Raw genomic sequence first — 23,820 nt, 5'->3', positions numbered from 1 at the left:
GATTACAAGACCGAAACTTTCCATTAAAGCCCTAGTTTCCTGTTTTTTGTTTTACCCAATACGGGGCTTGCAATGTTGATATAACAACCTTTTTGTGTGTCACTTTTAGAACCTCCAATTTGATTGGTAGAGCATGAGGAATAAGACGAGAACCAAACCAGGTAGATGATGAGGACATCCCCATCCCCCCGCTCTGAATTGCCCGATAACCTTTCTCGAAGCAGCTGGAACGAGCCGTAGCCAATCTACATGCCCATCATCAACAACACGATGAGGACAACAAGAACTGCAGAACTTGTAGAATTTGGCTCACAATAACTAGAGTACTTTAAGATTATAGTATGGAGAGAAAAGTGCTAGGACATGCACACACCCACCGGAATCACCGCCATTGTTATTATCAAAATTGGAAATGCCTCCGGATGATGATGATGATCTTCATCTTCGTGATCCACCATGAATGACGACCACGTGGTTGCAGGTAAATTTCCTCCGTCTCTACAAGCTAGTGTAAGAAAGTGAAATTTTGGTTTAACTGCGTGTATGTGTACATATATAAAGAGAAAACATATTCAGCAGCCACCATTTTAGCGGACCTTCGTATAAGACTTAGTCTGTGTCTGTTTTTAGATATTAAAATTAGAATTTTGTATATGGCTTTGGATTCCATCTATCTGCCTATGGTGAAGCCCATAATCTGTAGCGCCCGGGAAATTGAAGAAGAAGAAGAAAAAAAAAGGGGGACCACGTCAGCAGCCACGTCAGCAGACCCAGTCAGCAGTCCCGGCCAACCGGGACCTGCCACGTGGCAAGACCACGTCGATCCGGGACGGGCCACGTTGGCGATCCGCGTATGCGCGATCGGACGGCCAAGATCAAACGTGCGATCGGACGGCCCAGATGCAATCGCACGGACGACCCAGATTCAATAAAAAACGGACGGCCCAGATTAAATCAAAATGGACGGCTGAGATCAAAAGGCAAAAGGGTATAAATAAGACCCCCACACCAGACTACAAAACCCTAGCCGCTGCCCTCGCCGGAGAAGACGAACCAGAAGCCGGCCGCCGCCACCCGCCGCCGCACCGGAGGGAATTCCGACCGCCGATCGAGGTAAATTTCATACTCCTGACTCGTTTTTCCACGCTGATTTCCCCTGTGGCCAAATCAGAGCCAAAATCCTGGCCAAACGGCCGAAAAACACGACCGAAACCCAGCGGCGCTGCCGCGCCCCTCCTCGGTTTTTGCCTCCGATGAGGCCCTTCCCGGCCTCCGTTTAATGCAATTTTTATATCACCGTGATCACCATTCTTTTCTCTACAGGTTGATCGGAGCCGAATCACCAAAACACGAACTTCACCGGAGAGCCGCCGTACTCGAGAGCACCGCCGCCGGTAAGCTTCGGTTTTTCGTAATTTTTTGGCCCCCCGAGGGCCCTAGAGTTGTTTAATCGCAAGGATCGATGCAAGTGTGGCCAAATTCGGCCGAAAACGGTCAAACCGAGGCGAATCGCCGCCGTGCCGGAGTTGCGATATTGGCCGAAATGGGCCCTGGGCCTAATTTGGGATTTTTTTAAAAACATGTGCAGGTACCAGTAGTGCGTTTCAGTTTTCCGGAAAAATTCAGGGAAAATTAGGGACAGCCTGTAGGCACACTGTGAAACCGTGTTCGGACCCCGAAACGAGTAAGGACCCCTCACCCTATTTCCTATCACGGTATTAAAGTTCAATAAATGATAAAATGGTATTTCATAAATCAACGAATGTGTGAAATTGCTTAAGGTCGCTAATGGAGCCCGAGTCTAGTGTGTTTGTCGGTTAACTGTTATTTGGCATGTTTTACAGTTTTAAATGCAGTATGAGATTTGATGTTTTCATTTTATAGTTTCGTGTGCATATTTTACTGTTTTATTGATTATGGATTGAATGACTGGGATATTGATGCTGTATGTTGTCTGTTTGACATAAATTACCGTTTTGCTTGTTTGTATGTTGATTAATGATGCTGACTGAGGAAAAAGAGAATGAAAGATTATGTAAATGGGTAATCGTATAATGTGGTCAGCCTGACTAGATATCCTGGGAGATGGTGGACGGACCGGGTCCGTAGGGAACCCTACCGGAATTGTGGTCTCTCATACCGGACGGGGTATGGAGATCTTATGTGTTTTGGCGCCCATACCGGACGGGGTATGGGGACGGCCCGTTTCACCCTCATACCGGACGGGGTAATGAGGTTTATAGTTTTGGCGCCCATACTGAACGGGGTATGGGGACGACCCTGGAATATGATTTCAAGTGTTAAGGGTTAACGGGTAGCGGGACCCCTATGGATCCCCATGGATACTAGTGGGCTGGTAAATGAGGAAAATATGTTGTGTAACGATTGAATTACGAAAGGCTTGATAAGTATTATATTATACAGTTTATATATGATTTCATGATGATGATAATGTTATTGCTTTCGTATATTGTTTTTATGAATTTCAGCGAGGTAAGTGAATGGTAAAAGTTTTATTATTGATAAAATGATTTGTTGTAAATTATGTTCCATTGGTCTTTTTGTGTTTTCTACCCACATTTACCTCCGTGACGGTGAGATATCGTGATGTCTTTACTAGGCTAGTGTAGCTCATTCCTTATTTAATCATTTCAGATCAGGAAGACATCGTTCCCGAGCCGGTTCTGCAGGAGGACGACGAAGGAGACGCCTAAAGACTCCATAGTCATATTCGTAGTTTTTACTTTCAAGTTTCTCCTTTAGGTAGTTTGATCTTTTATATTGTGAGCACGTTTTTGGTTTTAGTGTAAGGGATGTTAATCGAATTTTTGACTTCGCTTCCGCATTTGATATTTTTAATATACATTTCATTTTAAATTTCCGGGGCCGTTACATAATCACTTTTTGGTGCATGCGTAATTTTTATTTAAAGTTTTAAAAGAAGAAATGAATTTAGTTTTGGAAAGAATTTTATAATAATATATTGAATAATGTTGTAACTATATTTTCAAATTTTAAAAAATCAACAAAATAGAACTCCCGCCCAGATTTTGGGATTTATCTAAATTACCAAATTTAATTATTTAGTTACTAATATTTTATATACATTTTGAATATATTGGAATGAAAAAAATTAAAATAATTAAGACTTTACAAAAAAATAATAATTAATTAAATTAATAAATTTATTAATTAATAATAATATCAGATATACTCTTTTGTTATTTAATTAACTATTCAAAATCTTTAAATATTTAAATATTACCTAATCATTTTGATTTTTTCATTTAAAAATAAAAACCAATTGAACATTCTTAAAATAAATTAAAAAATACTAAAGATGTAATTATAATACATGAAAACGTAAATAACAGTATTATACAAAATGATTAACGATAATCCACTCGCATCTTATGCAGATTGTAATTGAATGGTCACAAAAGAACCCATAACCATAAAGCTAAAAACTATGAACAACTTTGTTCATAATTGCTATCCACAAATTTCACTTATTCTGCCCAAATTCAGAAATATCACAAAAAAAAAAAACAGAGCCATATACGAGATGATCAGAAGCTACAGTAAAAAACCCCATGGCATGATAAGATTTAAGACTAAACAAAACCAAAGAGTCCAATGTCTTCACACCCGAGCAAGAGTCTCAATGAATTCGTACGCATCGGGCCATCCATAATATAAACCCGCCGTCTCGTACCAGCCTAAGTTACGCAGGTTCGTGAATGTATTTTTTGCGGCATTATAAGAAACAATCATACCTGCAATACGGAGCAGGAGTAATATGTCCTCTTCATCTCCTCCCCTGACGAGTAAAAAGTAAAGCGATCTCGGAGTTAAGAGAGCCAGCAATGGCTTCTGGGATAATCCCCTTGGTACTTGAAAACCCAACTGGCGTAGTCTCCCTCCATGAGAAATATATTGAACTTGGTAACGCGTACGCCATGGATTTCGATAAGGTGGAGAGGACCGTGAGGGTTCCCAAAGAAATTATATCTCCTCTTCCCCCGGGAATGGGTTCCCCGAGTATGAACCTGCCGCATTTTCGCGAGGGATCGTCTCTCCACATCAAAGCGAATGGATTCCCCAAGAAGACTGATCCAGTGGAGCGCGCCATTCCAGAAGAAGGCATCATCAAAAAACATATAATATGGCGCAACACAGGGACTCTCGCAAACACTCCAATTGCCAATTTCAGATGAATATATCTCAATCTCGTAACGGTACACCAACGACGAAGAGCGACGAACGCAAACCACCGCATAGTGAGGAGATTTTCTGGGATCGAAGGCTAAATTAGCGCCCAAAACAGTGTCTGATTCAGCGGTGAGAAGGGGAGGAAGCATTGAGAACCTTCCGGTAGTCGGATTGCAGACGTAGTAGTCGCATGTGGAGCCGACAATAAACAAACTCGAACAGAGCAGCAAGCCGTTGCAGGATTGCAAAATTCTCAACCCCGGTGGATAATTGACAAAATCGAGAGAGTGGGAAGTGGATGTATGGGTTTTTCCGGTGAGGGAGATGAATACGATTTCGGTTCGCCTCCTGCGCATGGAAACTCCGGAAGCTTTGGGGAAGGCATTGCGGCGACTGTGCCGACGACAGAACTCGGGACCGGAGATGAAGGCGAGCCACTTCTTGGATACCAATTTGAGTTGGATAAGTTGCCGTGCGGGAACTCGTAGGAGGATTTCTTCGAGAAGATCTTCGCTTCCAGACACTATCTCTGCTGATGAAACCGAGCTCGCCACTGCAGTTCCCCTTTTATTGGCGCCGCATCAGTCAGTGTAAGTTAAATAATATATATATATATATATATATGTATATATGGTGAATTTTTTTAGTAGAGCTGCAAACAGAATTTACTAATTGTTTAGAGGCCTCGTTAGGGTTTAGCAATTGTGTATTCAAGTCCACTACAAGTTCTTTAGAAATTCATGAGACATACAGGGCCTAAGGTTTCAATTGAGGCCCTAGTTTCCTCTTAGTTATCGCCCAATCGGAGGCCCACGTTGTTATAAACATGATGACGAACATCTTGATCCGCCATGGATGAAGACGACGTCGTTGCAGGTCTTGAGCTTCAACTCATGTTGTAAATGTGCTCTTCCATCTCCATAGCTGCTAATTTGAAGCTTAAGTTCGCTGGTAAGAAAGCGAAATTAGGTTTTGGATGCGGCTTTTCGGTCATTATATATATATAAAGCAAAACATAGTCGACGGCCACCATTTTAGCCGACCAGTAAATCTTCTTGGCCTAGTGGTTTGTAAAATCCAAATGGATTTTATTTTATAAGAAAAGTAAATAAATTAAATTAAACATTTCAATTTTTTTTACTCTTAAAAGATTATTTTATTTGTTAAAATATATAATTAAAGTATTTATATTAAATATAAGTCTTGATTAAAAATTATAAAAAAAGTTATATTCATTTAATATGAATAATATAAGTTAATTATACATACTTTTTATTATTAATTTATATTGCTTTTATGTAAATTAAAATAATATTAATTATTATATACAATAAATAAAAATTTCACAGAGGAATCATAAATCTATAAATACGTTATTATATACAAAATGCAATATATATAAAAATTAAAAGAATATTAATTAAATAATTTATTCTAATAATCATTAAACACGTGATTATGAAGAATAATATATAAAATATATGCTAATTAAATTAATTATATATATATTAATTAAGTATGTATAAATTATATATATACAATCTACCACATATATTACTAAAAATAATTAATGTCTTATATCTACTGAATCACATTAATTAAATTAAATAATAGACGATTGAAACACATAATATAAAAAATAACTAAATCAATTATAAAAAATAATTAGTTCATATAATGTGTCTAAGTGTGGTAACACTCGTCACAAACTTTATATATGTATACACACACACATACATACATATATATATATATATGCATTGAGATTAAGGAATTAACTAGTAAATTATTAATTTTTCATAATTTTAATTCTAATATTTATTTTTTAAAATATTATAAATTAATATAAATAATGATAATAACAATAATAATAATATTAACAAAGGTGAAATTCATATAAATCATGACATCGACGACAAAATAAATACTCCCCACTATCTTATATGGGAATTTATCAAATCCCATATATATATATATATATATATATATATATATATATATAACACGAGTCAAAAAGCTAATTATGAAGAATAAATTTCTTGGTTATAAAAAAACAAAAACAAAAACAAAAACATTTAAAGCCACCGATTCTTGAGTGAGCACGATTAGTTGACCTTTGAATGCATGAATTATGCAGAAAAATTCTCCTCTCTCATATAAATATGTAAATAATGGTGGGCAGATAACACAACCAGCCACATACATATACACGTTATATGTATATATGATTGCCCTTGTTGACTATATACACAAAATTATTGGCTCAAGGTATCTTGTGAAAATATACACGTCCCTTCCTTTTGGTGTTAAGAGCGTTTATTATTAAACATATATAGTATTTAATATTTGACTAAATTATTTACTTTGAAAATAAATTAAATTGCATTAATTTTAATTCGGGTGAATTTGGGATGATTTAGTTTGATTTAAATTAAATTGGACGAAATTTTTTGGTCTATATAAATTTGAAATATATAAAATAGTTTATTTATTGATAAAAATAATAAAATCTGTAACACTTGAACTCGAAATTTAAATCGGAATAATTTAGTATTAATGAAATAATAAATAGTATAAAGGTCTGAAATCTTAATAAAGAGAATATATATTAAAATAGTGGAAACAAATAATAATTAAAGTTTACATTCCTTACACAGTAAATTAGGATGCCCAATAGAGTTACGGAGTTGTCCATCTTAAAAAAAATTAAAATAACAAAAACAAAAATGAAACTAAAATCCTATGGGGTTTAACTTCTATTGAAAACTTTGATGGGATTCAGGATGTAACATTTACTCGCAACCCTCATGCTGTTCAGGATCTGTATTTTCATCTTCTTGATATTAAATAATTAAATAGGGAGATGAGTTACATTAGCCCAGTAAGAATATCACATTAATCACTGATACGAAAAACTAAATGTTGATAAAAATTATAAAATAACTAATGAAACCATTAATTCAGGTAAATTCATTTAACATTAAAACTATTTATTCCATACTTACCGTTATAAATTCACAAAATCGACATACGAAGACAATAACTCAAATAATATTGTAATTTCATATTCATGCGAGCAAGAATAGCAACTTACCATTTTACATGCTTACCAGTACCTCTAGAGGTCCATTAGGATGTCTCTCTATGTGTGAACTCAATAACCAAATTTGTCAATTAACCGGTCGTCCCCATACCCCATCTGGTAATGGGCGCCAAACGTACCATCACTTTGATACCACATCCGATATGAGGGTGAACTATATCTTCCAAACTCTTCCAATATGAAACTTCTCAATTCCATCCGACTGAGGTAATGTCCATGGTCGGGTTTTCCTATGTACCGGGTTCGTCCACTCTTTCCTACGGTACTCAATAAACATTTCTTTCGTAGAATCATGTCATCAAACTATCATCAGTCGCATACAAAATGAGCAATAATAACAACTTACATTCTTTTCTGCTTACCAGTACCTTTGGGAGTCCATAGAAATCCCCCTACGCATGGACCCAATATCCAAGCTATCAATTAATTGACCGTCTCTATTACCGTGTTCGGTAATGAGTGCCAAACATGTCACCATCTCAATATATCGTCCAGTATAAAGGTGAACTATACCTCCCAACCTCTTCCAGTATGGAATTTTTTAGCCCCGTATGACTGAGGTAACGTTCATAGTAGGGTTTTTCTATATACCAGGTTCGTCCACTATTTTTCAGGGTACTAAGTAAGCATTTCATACATAATTCACACCATTAACCAATTAGCAGTTACATATCAACATCTCATATTTACATTTTAATTGTAAGTCATGCAAATAAACGATATGTACAATAAGAAACATGATTGAGACATTTATTACAAAACGAATCAATAAATGATGGCCATACAATTAGGTAAACTAAATAACTGAGAAAACAATTAACACTAGCAATTTAATACATACAGTGTAATAATAAATATTTTGAGCAATACAAGAGAAGATAAACAATAAACTATGGCAAATATGTACTGATTGGTTCTGCCTCCACTAGTAACTTATAATTATATTTAGAGTTTTTTAATTTTCACAAAACACAGTATTATCAATTATTAATCTTCAATTTACTGTAACAGAAAAAAATGTGAGGAATTCTTACACGGGATCGGTGTCTGAAATACCGTACTCTCTACTATGACACCTGACGGTCCCTGGGTTTCTTGATTTTTTCTGTAAAAATTAAAATACTCGTCACATATTCAAAAATACCTTAAAAGGCCAAAATAGGCGTTGAAAAACTTTTTCGCTAATTTCAGGATTCTGTCACAGCGGCCTCGCTGTGCTTCAACGCCCATGGTGGCGGTTCATCTTGACTTGGCTAGTTTTGGTCGGTTTTACTCGTAACCCTATGAAAAAACAAGTTAAGAGGCTTAGTTGGCTGAAAAATACAAAAAAAATCGAAACCTACTGACGGGGGGTTCTCCGAATGCAGCGGCTCCTCGATCCTCCTTCGTGGTTGGGGTCCCTTTTCGGCTAACCTGTATCAGAAAATGACAATAAACACAATGGTCGAAGAATCATGCGAAACGAAAAACAGAAAGGAGGTCATCAGAGAGGGTTTTGGTTTTTGGGTGCGACGGCTCGGCCGAGCTTTGTCCATAATTTTCGGCTCACCTGTCAACTCTTTGGCTTTGATATGAGCATGAGGAGACTCAGGATCAAATTTCGAGCGAGAAAGAGAAAAATATTACTTGTTTCAGTGTCAACGGTGGTTCTGGTACGGCGCCAATGACAATCAATTTCTTTTCTGACGGCCCTTCTTCTTCTTCTCCAATGAGGACTAGTGCGGCTAGGGTTAGGGTTCCCTAGAACACGATGGTTAAATATCCTCTCTGAGTCAATCTGAGTCATTTGTACGGAGACACGTCACCCTCTCCCATTCGTTGGATCCTTCTTATTCAAAGAATGAATTTGAGCTGCACGATCGGATTGAATCTGACCGTTCGATCATGCTTGAAGGGGAAACATACATGAGCCATTCGTGCACACGAGATGTGATCTGAACCGTGGGATCGCCCAGGAATGTGGATCACCCGCGCGGAGCTAATGTTAGTGTCTCCGTTACATGGCATATTCTGGTTCGCCATGGCTGCTGACGTGGCAATCCTACGTGGCTATATATTTTTTTTACGATTTCAGCCACTTTTTTTCAAATTTTCTTTTAAAAACACCCCCTATTTACAATTTCACCTATATTTTTCCAGAATTGTTTTCAATTTTATCCTTAATTTATTTTTTCTCAAAATTTTAATAAAAACTAAATTAGAATAAAATTTAATTATATTTATATATATTATTTAAGTTGGAAAAATTTATCCCGGGCCTGGGTGTTACAAATATGATTTAATTTTTCTATTTTTTATTAATTTTTGGGAGAAATATGGATTTGGGATTAAATTGACATTAATTTTGGAAAAACATGGTGAAACTGTGAATAAGGGGAGTGTTTGAAGGAAAATTTTAAAACTAAGGGTCAAATTGCAAAAGGAAGAAATATGGCCACGTCAGTAGCAATGATGAGTCAGAACGCACCGCGTGGCGGACACACTGACACCGGTTCCACGCAGGAGACACGCAGGCGATCTGCATGCATGGGCGATCTAACGGCCCAGATCGCATCCCTCGCGCATAAAGGTCCTAGATATATTTTTTCTTTAGATGCGATCGGACGACTGGATTTGATCATAATACACAACCCAGATTTGCACATGGACCAGCCTAAACGAGCTTTAAATCAAACGGTCCTCCTCACTCTACGTCGACGCGAATGAATGGCCAGGATTAGGATTTAGTCGACTCCCAAATTCCTAGCCGACAACCCTGACCGAAGAAGAAGAATGAGGGCGGCCGAAGGGAAGCTCAGCTGCTGGAGGGACACTATCATCGCCAAATCGAGGCCACTGCTAATGTCGAAAAAGGTAAAATTTTTCTCCTTCAACTCATACTTGAATTTCGAACCTCCCCACACCCATATCAGAGCAAAAAGGGCAGCAAGTGAGCTGAAAATTGTGAGCAAAGCTCAGCCAGTCGTCGCAACTGCAACAGTAACCCGAAAAACTCTTCGATGACCCCCTTCCTATTTTTCATTTCCCTCGATTTTCTTACTATCATGTTCTTTATTTTTTTCTGGTGCCGCACCCAGAGACCCCTCCACTGGTAAAGTCTCAGTTTTCCCTTTTTTCGATCGACGGAGGCCCCCTAACCTTATTTTTTGCAGATTTCCATGCAAAATCGGCCGAAAATGGCTAGGCCGAGAGGAATCACCCCCCTGGGCGGTGAAGTCGGCACCGGAGCATGGCAGCGTCGCCATGTTAGAACCCTAAATCGACCGAAAAAGTTCAAAAATACTTATTTTGGTCTTTTTGGAGTATTTATGGATACGTGACGTGTATTTTTTATTTTCGCAGGATAAACTTAAGAAATCCGAAAACTATCAGGAGGCACAGCAAAAAAAATGATGTTTCGAACACCGATCCGAGTTAGAAATTTCTTACTTTTTTCTTCCGTTACGGTAAATTAATGTTTAATAAATGACAACGGTGTATTTGTAAATATTAAAAATTCCAAAATTAATTACAGATCAGCAATAGAGCCGGTAACCAGTCAGTACAAAAATTATCTATTTGTCTATATTGTTTTTCTATTGCTAAGTATATTTGTTGGCTTGCCGCATATACTTTTATTTATAGATTTATTTGTACGAGTTATTGTTGATTGGTAAAATTGAGGTGTTGGTATGTGACTGGTAATTGGTTGGTGGTATGAAAAATATAAAAGGGTTATTGGGTACCCTGGGGAAGGGTGTACAGATCCGGTGCATAGGAAAATTTTTACTGTAAACGTTACTTTAGTCGAACAGGACTGAGAAGTCTCATCCCGGAAGGGGTTGGGAGGTATAGTTCACTTTTATACCGGATGAGTTATTGAGGCAGTGACACGTTTGGTGCCCATTTCTGGACGGAGTATGGGGACGGCCGATTAACCGATAAATTAGATATTAGGTCCACGCATAGAGGGGATCCCTATTGTAACACCCCGTTTTTTTTTTCTTCCTCCTAATGGTATAAGATAAAGCACTCCTACGACTCGACATGCAAATCCCATATCATTCCAATTATGCATAAGAGAAACTTGTCCACATTCATTATTCCAAATTAATTGTACATACACCTCCACCTCTACATCACATGGTAACACATTATCATACATTTCCAGAAATTCAATACCATACTAAGACACCTTTTACAAACTACTTTATGCCACAAACAAAACTCGTGCCCTAGGGCACTACAGACTGGGTTCCGTTACCAGCAGCTCAGATCCCGACTCCGTTCTTACTCCATCTGTAAATGATGAGAAGTGAGTTCACATAACTCAATACGATAAAAATCAAGTTGTAGGTGCAGTATGCAGTGACAAGAAATTCAGAAATGTCTACATGCAGTTATCCTACCCAACCCAAAACAATTCATAACACCCCCCTACAACTAACCATCAAGATCCTGCTCCAAAGGAACAATTCGGGCAATCAATAGCACACATACAACAACAATCCATTAGCTCACGTCACCAACCTCGGCGACTCATACTCTCTCCTCCACCGCTCGACCTCATGAGGCCACACACACACACACAAGCACCTTCATTTCACGTCACCAATATCGGCGACCCACATCCACTCCTCCACCTCTCAACCTAAATAGGCCACGCACACACACAAGTACCATCATCTCACGTCACCAACATCGGCGACTCATACTCACTCCTCCAACTCTCGACCTCGTTAGGCCACGCACACACACAAGTATTATCACCTCCTGTCACCAACACCGGCGACTCATACTCTCTCATCCACCTCTCGACCTTACTAGGCCACACACACACACAGGTATCATCACCTCACGTCACCAACACCGGCGACTCATACTCTCTCCTCCACCTCTCGACCTTACTAGGCCACACACACACATAGGTATCATCACCTCACGTCACCAAAACCGGTGACTCACACTCTCTTCTCCACCTTTCGACCTTATTAGGCCACACACACACACAGGTATCATCAACTCACGTCACCAACATCGGCGACTCACACTACACCTCACCAACGTGCTCCTAATCTCCCATCCTAAACCGCACGCTACCATCTACCCTCGCGCCATTCTAATCCCAACCAACTACACTCTTCGCCCCCCCCCCCCCACTTTAACTTACCAGCCCCTACTGTTATATTACACCTCTTCCCTCATCCGAACCCCATCAATCCCTGGTTCCTACATCCTAGTCCTCTCCACCGTACCATCCAGTACTCTTCCCTCACCCACCGCCCTCACGCTCCACTTCCCCTATCCTTCTGCCTCATCCCGCTTCCTCTATACTTTTGCTTTCCTTCCCTAGGGCAGTAAAAAAAAACCTCTCGACTCGCACCGTCTCAATCCATACACTCACCCCTCCCACTGTACCCTTAGTGAATACGTCGCCTCCTGTTCGCGACTCCCTTCGTGCCTCCACCCACGCACACACCTCTTTCTGTCATCTCGGGTTCCCCCCCCCCCCCCCCCCCTCCTCCCCCCCCCCCCCCCCCCCCGCACTCACTAGATTGTTCACTCACTCTTCCTCCCACTAGTCCTCCCTCTGTACTACACGCACAACCTCCATTTTCCCCCACAGTTCCCCGTACGCCCCAAAAATCGCCATACTTCTGCTTCCCCCGGCCTCCTCCACGAATGTGCAGAATAGTCCCACACTTTACTGCCTACCTCCACCTCTCAGCTTCGTCACCCCAACTACGGACTCCACAACCTGCAAAAAAAATCACAACTCACACCACACTAAAGCAACTGAGATTTTCATCGTACCTCCCGTTTCCATATTCCTTCCTTCTGCCGGTATCGTCGTCCGTCCACGGCCTCCTTCCCTCTCCCTTCTCGCTCCCCTATGCTCCGACCCTCTCCTCTCTCCTTCTGGAACTTTCCTTCCCTTCTTCTTCTCCGCTCTCTTCTTTCCCTCCTTTTCTCTTTTCTTTCTTCCCTCTTCTCCCTTTCCCGACCTCCCTCTATACCCTACTAGCTTACCCAAAACGATGTCGTTTTCCTCCATCCCAAAACAACGTCATTTTTTCCCTCTTTAAAACGGCGTCGTTTCCTACTTTCTATATATATATTTTTTTTCTTTTTTTTTGTTTCTAGTCATTACACCTATAGACCCCCAGAGATACTGATAATCAGTTAAGAAGGTAAGTTTATTGTTATTGCTCATTTTAAGTATATAATCATAATACTATTCGGGTTATTATTTTCATAGGATGGTTTTAGAAACTCATAAGGGTAAGTATAAAATAACACTTTTTAAGTTAAATGAATTTATTAAAATAGAAACAATGGCTCCATTGGTTGTTTGACATTTTTTTTCAACCTTTAAATTTTCGTATCAGTGTTAATTCTTACTGGGTTAGTGTAACTCATTTCTTTTATTTAACAATTTCATATTAGGAAGACCAAGATCTAGATCTTGAACAGTAAGAGGGTTGTGAATAAAAGTTACCTCCCGAATCTCATCAGAGTTGCCCAGCGGAGGTTAACCCTATAGAATTTTTTTATTATATTCTGTTTAAATTATTCTGTTATTTGAACCCCTATAAAGGGACATTCGCGTATCCCTATTGAGTATCATGATTTACTGTGTAAGGAATGTAAGCGTTAAATTCTAAATTGCTTTCGCTCATCGTTTATATAATTCGATATTTCCATTTTCTCAAGTTTTAGATTGTTACAAAATCAATAATTGGTATAAACATAAATACTAGAATTAAGATTCATCTTAATTATGTGGGAATGGGACACTTAAAAAATAAAAAATAAAAGAGAAAGGGTGTGATGAAAATGGTATCAATATGGGAATGATGTTAGTTTTGTGTTTGTGGGGAAGCTGTTCTCTATTGATTCGATTATTAGTTGTTTTCATTGATGTATTTGATGTTTTTCCTTTTATCAAAATTGTGGCAATTTATGATGTTATTCTAATATGCTTTGGTATAATTATATGTATATGTTATTGAATCTTATTACTGCTATAAGATATTTTGTCTTAAATTTCTCTCGTTCTTTTTGGATTTCAACTTCGAGTCATTGGAGCTTGTTATCTTTTTTTCTTTTTGAACCTTTTTGTTTTCATTGTTTTCTTGCCTCGGTAGTTCTCATTTGTTTACTTTTTGTAAGGAAAATATGTTATAGGGTCTTTTGTTTTCTATTTCTCTTTTATACTTTTCTTCTTTGTGTATCTTTTGTTTCCTATTGTCTCAATTATACAATCACTTTTATTTTATACTTAAATCAAAATTATCTCAAATGTTAATTCAATTTAATTAATGTTTAATTGTTAGTCCAAATTTTAATTAATCCACAATAAATTAATTATATAAATTCAATTACAATAACTCAATGTTATTTTCTTGCATTTGTAATTATTATTATCTACAACATTCATACTACTAAAATTTCTAAAATTATTTTTTATTTTTTAAAAAATTAAATTAAATATTTTTAATTCGAATCGAGAACCAAACTGCAAAATGATTACTTCAATTTTCAAAAAAAAAAAAAAAACAAATTATTGTTTTAATTAATAGATTTGTCAGCCACGGCTTATACACGGAATGACATTATATATCTAATTTAGTTATATTCCATATTCTTAGTCAATTAGTATATATATATATATAGTATAGTAGTACGTACATTTGTGATTTGTCTAAAATAATATTATATATGTGTTATTAATGAATATTACATTGACAATGGAAGTAATAATAAAGTTAGATTTATTTAAATGTTGTTTTAGTATATTTTTCTAAAGTTTTATTTTTTTTATTGTGCATGATTAGTATACAAAGTTACATATCTTATGTATTTTAATCAATAGATATGATATAATTAATACTTATGAATTTAGAAAATAAAAATTAAAGATATCACCATGAATGAAAGAAAAGCTGAAATTTTTAAGTAAATTTCAAGAATAAAACTCAAGTATTATAAACATAATCTAACCCAATTAAGATTTGAAATTAAAGGAGATAATTACCATAAATTATAGTCATATAAGTATCATCATAAGGGTAAACACATTACATATATGATTGAATAAATTATATATAAAATTTTCAAATTCAAATACAAATATAAATTTTAGTTATAGAGATAAACTTTAATGCATTATTTTTAGCAATCGTATGCATATATACATATAATTGGATAGAAGGGTCATTAATTTGGTGACCCAAATAATTTCGATAAAAATAATCAAGATAATTCTCAATAATAATGTTTATAAATAATTCATCTTTTTTCTTTGAAAGTTTTCTAATGATGTAAATTACATATATACATACAAGTATCATTTTATATATTTATGTACTTATATGTACGTTGACATAGTTGATCAAGATCCATGAACTTAGTGTCCAATAATGTCAATAAAAGATTAGAAACATTATACTAAAACATGATTAAGGTTTATAACAACATAAGACACGATTTAATATGTTTGAACATATATTGTATCATTATATATATATATATATATGTATACATCTATACGTCCTAATTTACGAAACAAATAAACAAAAAAAATTTGGTTGACATTATGGGTATATAATTTAGTACAATTATTATGAATTAATTATTATTATTTTTTCTGTTGACAATTGACACCGACCCTGGACTATAACGTACAATAGCTCAAGAAAAAAGTACAATACAGATATTATGTATGTGTAACTATAATAGTATGGTATGGTATAGTATATGTAACTATAACATTACAATTACATACAAATTGTATATGTAACTATGTGAAATTTTTTCATAATATTTTAATTAAATTAAGTATATAATGTTATTAAGAAATTATTTAAAATAAGCAAAAGGGTATTGTTGATTGGCTCGTCAACTTTAATGCCAGCAATGATAATTCGTCGTCTACAGTGACATACCCGCATCAAGAATTGAGAAGAAACATGCTTATAATGAATGTGGCTACCCAAATTTAATGACAGAAATGATAATTCGTCGTCTATCGTATTATTATTCATGATGTACCCACACCAGCCTTTTATATTATATCCTACATATCCATATACATTTATATATATATATATATATATATATTGTATCTTATAATTTTAAATCTTGAAAATTATTACATTAACTTCAATTTTGCATTATTTCTATCATGTCATAATTATAATGATTTGTGGAATACATATTGCAAAATAGATTAATGTTAGACTATTTTTATATTAAAAATAACTAATCATATGATTAGTCAAAATTCTGACTAATTACGCTGTTATATTAAACCTAAATTATTATTTCTAATATATATATCAAGTTTGATGTGGATTTTACTCTAAAAATAGGAATAACAATAATTAATAGAACTAAACTGTAATTAGTTATTGTGACATACCAAGTGTTAATTAAGATAAATGGATGTTAGATATAGATATAAAATAACGAGTGCATAATAAAATTTTAAACAACAGAACAATTAATACAAATCTTTTACAAATATGTATATGAGTTTCAATTACATACACATAACTAAGACCTGAAATGGCTATAAAATACAAAAACACAAAACACAAAAAAAGTGTTACTTATTTCACTATGCTATTGGACTCATCAGAATGTCGAAACAATCATGCACTCAAATTTTGTGGATCCACTGGATCCTCATAGGCTTCCAATGGTAGGTCAGCCTGCGATTCATCATTTTCTTCCTCATCTGGGGGAGGGAGGAGAGGCATGGAAAGAGTGAGTTTCATATGCTCAGTAAGGAAAACAGTATTAAATTAATACCGTAAAATTTTAAAGGTGAATTATTTTAACTTAAAAGCTTACCATTTGGTCACCTTGTAAAAATATCCTACATTATGAAAATAATACATTAATATAAACAATCAAACATACATCATGCCAAATAATTAAAAAAATTAAATAAATCATAAAATGCTCAGATTTTTATATCATACTTTGTGAAGTTGTTACAACTTTCATCTATGAAGGCAGATACACATTTTCAACTACCCATATGGAATGACCAGATCAGATACAAATACAATAATTTGCTCAGGCTAATTTTTGATTGGCCAAAGTATGGTACGATCAACAACCACGGTCATACCAACCCTAATGATCCTATCAAATATCTACAGTCACGATAGTACTTAGCAAACGGTGAACCTTAATAGATATTCGTGTCACGACTCTCATCAGAGGATACGTCGTCATTCACTGAGAGCGGTTCTCTTATGTCTTTGCAGACCAGATAGGGGAGTTGGAGACAGATCCCCGAAGGGTTAAGGGAACATGTACCCCTCAGAGATAAAATGTTTAACAAGATATTTAATGTAATATGCATATTAATATAGATATACTTCAAACCATTCATGCTTCATTTCACTTTTATCTCTTTTTTTTTTCTTTTTTTTTTACCAGGAAATAATACCAACTACATATTATATTTACTACATGCAATTCATCAAGTGTCTATAATTCATATAGCATACTTGAAAACAAGAATAATTTGACTTATCTAAACTATAAATACAAAAGCATACAAAATAGGCAAAGTCATAATCATCATGTTTAATAATTTTATTTTATCTTAAAATACCCTTTAAGACATCAAAAGAAATACTAAATTTCTTATTGAAACCTTTATGTTTTTTCCTTCACCGTTCCTCTTTTTTATTTCCTCTTTCTCCCACTAGATTACTCTCTCTCATTTTCTCCCTCTAAGTCTAGAAAAATGGAAGAATGGAAGTGTAGGGAAGAATAAGATGGGAAGACTTATTTATAGAATTTTGAAACCATCGGATTCGCGCTAAGTGGTGAACTACGGTAAAGAGAGAGGAGAAAAAGATGCTCGACACAGAAAATGAGGGAGGAGGGCCTCCTCCACCGGTGGTGACGATAATGGTGCACTGCCCGAGGCGGCAGGGCCTATCCATACAGGCCTTATAATACCCGGACCTGGAATTTGATCCGAGATTAATTTTAAAGTTTAAAAAAATATATAAAAATATAATTTTTAAATTTATAAATTTTGTTTAATGTAAAATTAGGAAAAAAATAGGTTGATGATGAAATTGAAAATAATTTTAAAAAAAAAGAGTGAAAATTTGAGTTCGGATGGTATTTTTAAAAGAAAAATCAGAAACTATGGGTCAAAATATAATTAAAAAAAAATTGTCATGTAGGACTGCCCAGTCAGCAGACCCGATGAACCAGATCACGCCGCGTGGCAAGGCATGCTGACTCGGTGCCACGCAGGAGGCCACACTGGCAATCCGCGTGCCTGCGATCAGATGGTCCGGAAGCATTTCCGCGCTCGTGGACGGTCCAGATTCATTCCCTCATCTGATGCAATCGGACGATCGCGATTAAACCCAATGAACAGTCTAGATTCGTTCTCTCTTTAAATGCAATCGTACAGTCGAGATTCAATCGTGATGAACGGTCCAGATTTATTTTCTCTTTAAACGCGATCGAACAGTTGAGATCAAATGCGATAAACAGTCCAGATTTAAGGGAGACGGGTATAAATATCTCGTCTTATACTGAATTCAAATCCTAGCTACCAGCCTCCCGTCGAAGAAGAAGAACCAGTCACCGGAGAAGAGAGTCGACCGTTGTCCGCCGCCGTGCCAAAGCCACCTCCGACTGCTAAAAAAGGTAAAAATTCTCCTATCCGCTCGGAATTTAATTTAGAGCACCTTCATAGCCAAATCAAAGTGAAAAGAATGACGGATGAGTTGAAAACTACGGGTAAAGTCTGGCAGCACTGCCGCGGGAAAAACCTAAAACTACCTCCGATGAATCCCTTCCCGTTTTTTGTTTCCCGTTTCGTACGATTTTTTTACTATTGTGTTCACCGTTCTATTTTTTACAAGTTGATTAATTAAAAATGTCCAGTCGCGAATGTGAGCCGACAGAGCCGCCGCATCGAAAAATTTCATCGCTAGTAAGTTTTTATTTTTTAATTTTTTTCGCCCAACCAAGGCTCCCTAACATATTTTCTCGCAGATATAAGTATAAAACTGGCCGAAAATGGCCAGACCAAGGCAACCGCCGCCGCAGGCGGTGACGCTGTCGCCGGAGCACGGTGACAATGCCATCATCGGAGCACGGTGGTGTCACCGTGCTAAAATTCTAAAATTGGTTGAAAAAGATTTTTAACACCAATTTTAGATTTTTTAAGATATTTTTAGGTACGTGAAGCGTGTTTTAATCTCCATAGAAAAATTCAGAAAATTCAGGGCCCGCTAGTAGGCACAGTAAAAAATTTGGTAGTTTGGACACCGATTCAGCTAAGAATTTATCACCTTATTCTCTGTTATAAAATTAAAGTTTAATTATCTATATAATTTAGAAAGTTTCGAGAATTAATTACAGGTTACTAATGGAGGCAAAACCGATTATTTATTATTGTTGTCCTGTTTAACCGATTGTTTAATTTTACAGGTTTAAATGCATGATAATATATTAGAATTGGTAAAATGATTCAATTGTGTTTCCTTGATGCATGTATTATTTTTCTTGTGTTAATGTACGGTTAAATTGTAAAACTGAAAATTAAATATAAATAAAAAATTGATTGGTTAAGTGAATGAATGGTAGCCTTACTGGATATACTAGAAGATGGTGAACGGACCGATTACATAGGGAATCATACTGTGAACGTCGCCTTATACAGGACGGAGTATCGAGAATTAGTATTTTTGACGCTCATACCGGACAGGGTATGTGGATGGTTCGTTTCACCCTCATACTGCACGAGGTATTGAGGGATGGTATTTTTGGCGTTCATACTAGATGGGGTATGGGGACGGCTAGTTAGTTGACAAGGTTGGATGTTGGTCCACGCATAGTGAGACATCCCTATGGATCCCCATGGATACCAATAGGCAAATAAAAAAGGAAAGTTATTATTCTTGCTTACTTGAATATGAGATTATGATGTTGTTGAACTATTGTCTCTATATGTTGATTTTAAAAATCTCGCAACGGTAAGTATGCAATAAATAGTTTTACTTATAATAAATGAATTCACTTAAATTAAGAGCTCCATTGGTTGTTTTTATGATTTTTACCAACCTTCATTTTCTGTATCGCTGAGGAGTGTGATATTCTTACTCGGGTAGTGTAGCTCACTCCTTCATTAACTATTTTAGATTAGGAGAATCAAGATTCAAATCCCGATTAATAAGTGAGTTGTGAATAGTTCACCACCCAAATTCTTTCACAAGCTAGTGAAGATCGTCTTATGATTTTCAGTTGTTTACTTTTCATTTGTTCTTTTAAAAAATACATTCTCGTAACCCATTGGGTATTTTAAACTATTGTGAAAGAAATATAAACTCTAACTCTATTATTCTGCTTCCATATTCAATTTATAATTTTATTTCTTTTTAAATTCTGAATCTCTACAGGCGTACTATGCGAACGTCGCACACACAGTGGGCAGCATCTGTCCGCACAGGGTGATGTGCGAACAGCCCGCCTGCGCACGACAAGATGCACACAGGACTTGTCCCTGCTCCGTGTGCGGTATCTCGTGCAGGCGGCTTTGCTTTCCTGTGGGATTTCTTCCCCTTTTGTAGTTTTTTCAATTTTTTTTCAAATTTTTTAAAATTAAATTAAAATCAAATACAAATTAAATAATAAAAATAACATAATTAAAAATTAATTAAATTTATAAATTACGATAAATAATTTAAATAGATTTAATAAAACCAAAAGTCAGAATAAATAATTTTTTTTAAATTAATTAAGCACTAACTATGTAGGGAATGTTACAGTTAACTTTCTAAATTTTGAAAAATTATGATGAAATGAATCTTTTTTTTTTAAAATGATCTTCATGACAACCCATTTTCAGTCGTCTATTTGACTATATATATATATATACTTTACTTGATTATAGGCGACATGTAAATACATATATAATGATAAATAAAAAATTGGAGGTAGTAGTAATTCACTTAAATAGTACTAAAATTAGACCAAATTGAGTAATTAATCTGTTTTTAAAATAATAAAAATTGTTAAATTGACTTTTCATTCCGGTGAATTGAAGGCATGAAAGTGGGCGGTTGGGGTTGGCACCAAAAAGTAAATGCCACATGACATTTCAAAGCTTGTTGATTCGTCCACATGTTATGTCCTGATCTGTCCTTAACAGTAATCGCATCGCGCCGACCATGGTGAAATTTCTTTTCGTTTCATTTTCAATGTAATGTGTACTACTATTACCTTTTTGTCCTCAAATAAATATTTATATATTTATATATGTATAATTATACACACTGTGGATATATATATATTTATATATGTATTTATATTATGTGGTATATAATAAATATAGGAGATTCTTTGAGTAAATATTGATGCCCCTTGACCTAGGTTGGCGCTCTTGCTGACTTAATTTAGTTCATGTATGTTTGATATTGGTTAACTGTATGCGATGCCATGTGAATATATACCAATATAAAACATTATTTTAATCAATTGTAATTACCTTAATTAAAAGAATTCATCCTTCACAAAATATCATAATAGATTATCTGAGATCTAACCCAACTTGATTATCGTATTTTTATCACTACATTAATTTGAGTTAGATCTAAGATAATCTATTATATTTGTGGCACAAAAATATTATAAATTTTGTTTTTCTTTAAGTTTCATACAAATGTTTGAATATTTAGTTTTTCCTCATCAAATATATAATCAGAATCTTTTAGGTATCTACTAGCCGTCTTCCTGCGAAACGGGCTCGGGAACCAAATCCTCTTGATCTGAAATGGTTAAGTAAAAAATGAGCTACACTAGCCCAGTAAAGATGTCACACTATCTTACTGTCACATAAGTAAAGGTTGGTAGAAAACAAAAACGACCAATGGAGTATAATTTATAACAATTTCATTTATCCATAATAAAACTCTTTTACTGTCTACTTACCTCGATGAGATTTATGAAGACAACTTATTAAAATAATAACATTATAAAATATGAATGCGATGCACCAGTGTCAAATAAAATATGAGCAATATGGTTACAGATAGTGTACATACCATGTACCAGATCCGGGTCGGCATCGGTATCCTGATGTGTGAGGTTGTAAACCCTACCCTGAATAGGAGGTCTTCCTTAGTTCTGGTTCCTCGGGCACTCTCTCACATAGTGCTGAGCACTACCACATATGCAACAGGTGTTGTTGAAGCGATAGCATGGTCGGTCCTCGTGATCCCTGCTGCAGTGCTGACAGATCTTGCCACATGCTGCCCCTGGAGCCTGAGGGGGAGCCTGGATCGCCGGTCTGGGCCTCTTATTTTGTTGGACAGGCGCAGTAGGTGCTGGTCTGCGAGGTGGAGCTGAGGGTCTGTGACTCCCTACTGACTGAGGAAGGGTGTTGAAACTCCTTTCCACTATCTGCGCCTTTGCCAGAACGGCTGAATATGTCTTGAGTTCTAGTACCAATAAGTGTTGTTTGATCTCTGGGCAGAGGCCCCACTAGAACCTCCTAGCATTCCTGCCCTCATCTATCAATGTCTCAGGGGAGTATCGGCCCAGCTCTAGGAACTTACGAGCATATTCTGATACCATTATGTTTCCCTGGACCAGCTGGACAAACTCCATCTCCTTCAGATGTCGGATGTTCTCGAGGAGGTACTCTGCATGAAAAGTTGCTAAGAACTGCTCCCAAGTGACTGGTGTAGGCAGGATGGTCTGCTTGAGCTCCCACCAACGACCTGCTTCCCCCACCAGCATGTAGGAAGTAAGGGTAACCCTATGCTCAGGAACCGCTCCTAAGGTCTTGAAAGCCTTCTTTATCTCCACCAACCAATATTGGGCATATTTGAAATAGGACTCCCCTGCAAAAGTGGAAAGCTTCAGTCTTTTGTACCTCTCTACATAGCCCGGGTCAATCAAGGAATGAGCTGGGTCCCGTGGAAGAGGGACTCAGCCGGGCTGAGGATAGATTGGGGGACCCTGTGGTGGCACCTGCTAATATAATGGGGGCACTGGATTGTATTGTGGCGGTGCCGGGCAGTACTGTGGCTGGGGCACCGGATTATACTGCGGCGGTGGTGTTGGGGGGTACTGTGGAGGAGCAGGCTAATGCCAGGGTGGCTTGGGATCCGCTCGCTGTAGCGGTGGCTCAACCTGTGGTAGTGGGGGAGGGTCGGGTAACTCCCTTCTCTCCTCTCGGCCTTACTGGGCAGCAATGATCCTTTCTAGCATCTCAAATATTCTGTCCACATCTTCCCAAAGCGAATCATCACGGGCTGCTCAGTTTAGTGGAGGTCTTCATCTCCTCATCTCTCTGTACTTGCATTTCACAAGGAATGTTTGAGTAACGATTAATTGGTTGGTATTTGTCTAAATATTATTGTGTAAGGGACGAGTCCGAGGAACGTGGCTCTGATACCAACTGTAACAGCCCTGAAAATTAAAAGAAAACGTATATATAAAAATTTTAAGTGCGGAAGCGAAATAAAATA

At 36.5% G+C, this 23,820-nt stretch overlaps 1 protein-coding gene and 1 long non-coding RNA gene across 3 annotated transcripts; one reads left to right on the top strand and one right to left on the bottom strand.

Moving 5' to 3' along the window:
* The first annotated feature begins 226 nt into the window (after positions 1–226).
* LOC148253094 (uncharacterized) lies at positions 227–2,877 on the top strand. Of its 2 annotated transcripts, XR_015813584.1 has the most exons (3): positions 227–1,113; positions 1,324–1,394; positions 1,589–2,877. It is a non-coding gene; the product is annotated as an uncharacterized LOC148253094 (long non-coding RNA). The 2 variants fall into 2 exon arrangements; XR_015813583.1 differs by having other exon boundaries at positions 1,324–2,877.
* Positions 2,878–3,320: 443 nt separating this feature from the next.
* On the bottom strand, positions 3,321–8,545 carry LOC110809820 (F-box protein At5g07610-like). The gene is made up of 3 exons (XM_022035756.2): positions 8,460–8,545; positions 5,051–5,160; positions 3,321–4,783 (listed from the first exon to the last, which is right to left on the bottom strand). Exons 1-3 carry the CDS (start codon positions 8,543–8,545, stop codon positions 3,852–3,854), a joined length of 1,128 nt encoding a protein of 375 aa, XP_021891448.2. The 3' UTR covers positions 3,321–3,851.
* Between the last annotated feature and the right edge of the window lie 15,275 nt (positions 8,546–23,820).

Source organism: Carica papaya, chromosome 7 (genome assembly GCF_054855325.1).
Source record: "Carica papaya isolate Zhongbai chromosome 7, ASM5485532v1, whole genome shotgun sequence".
Lineage (NCBI taxonomy): Eukaryota > Viridiplantae > Streptophyta > Magnoliopsida > Brassicales > Caricaceae > Carica > Carica papaya.
Note: the sequence above shows the minus strand (reverse complement) of the source record. Positions and strands in the feature narration are given on the sequence as shown.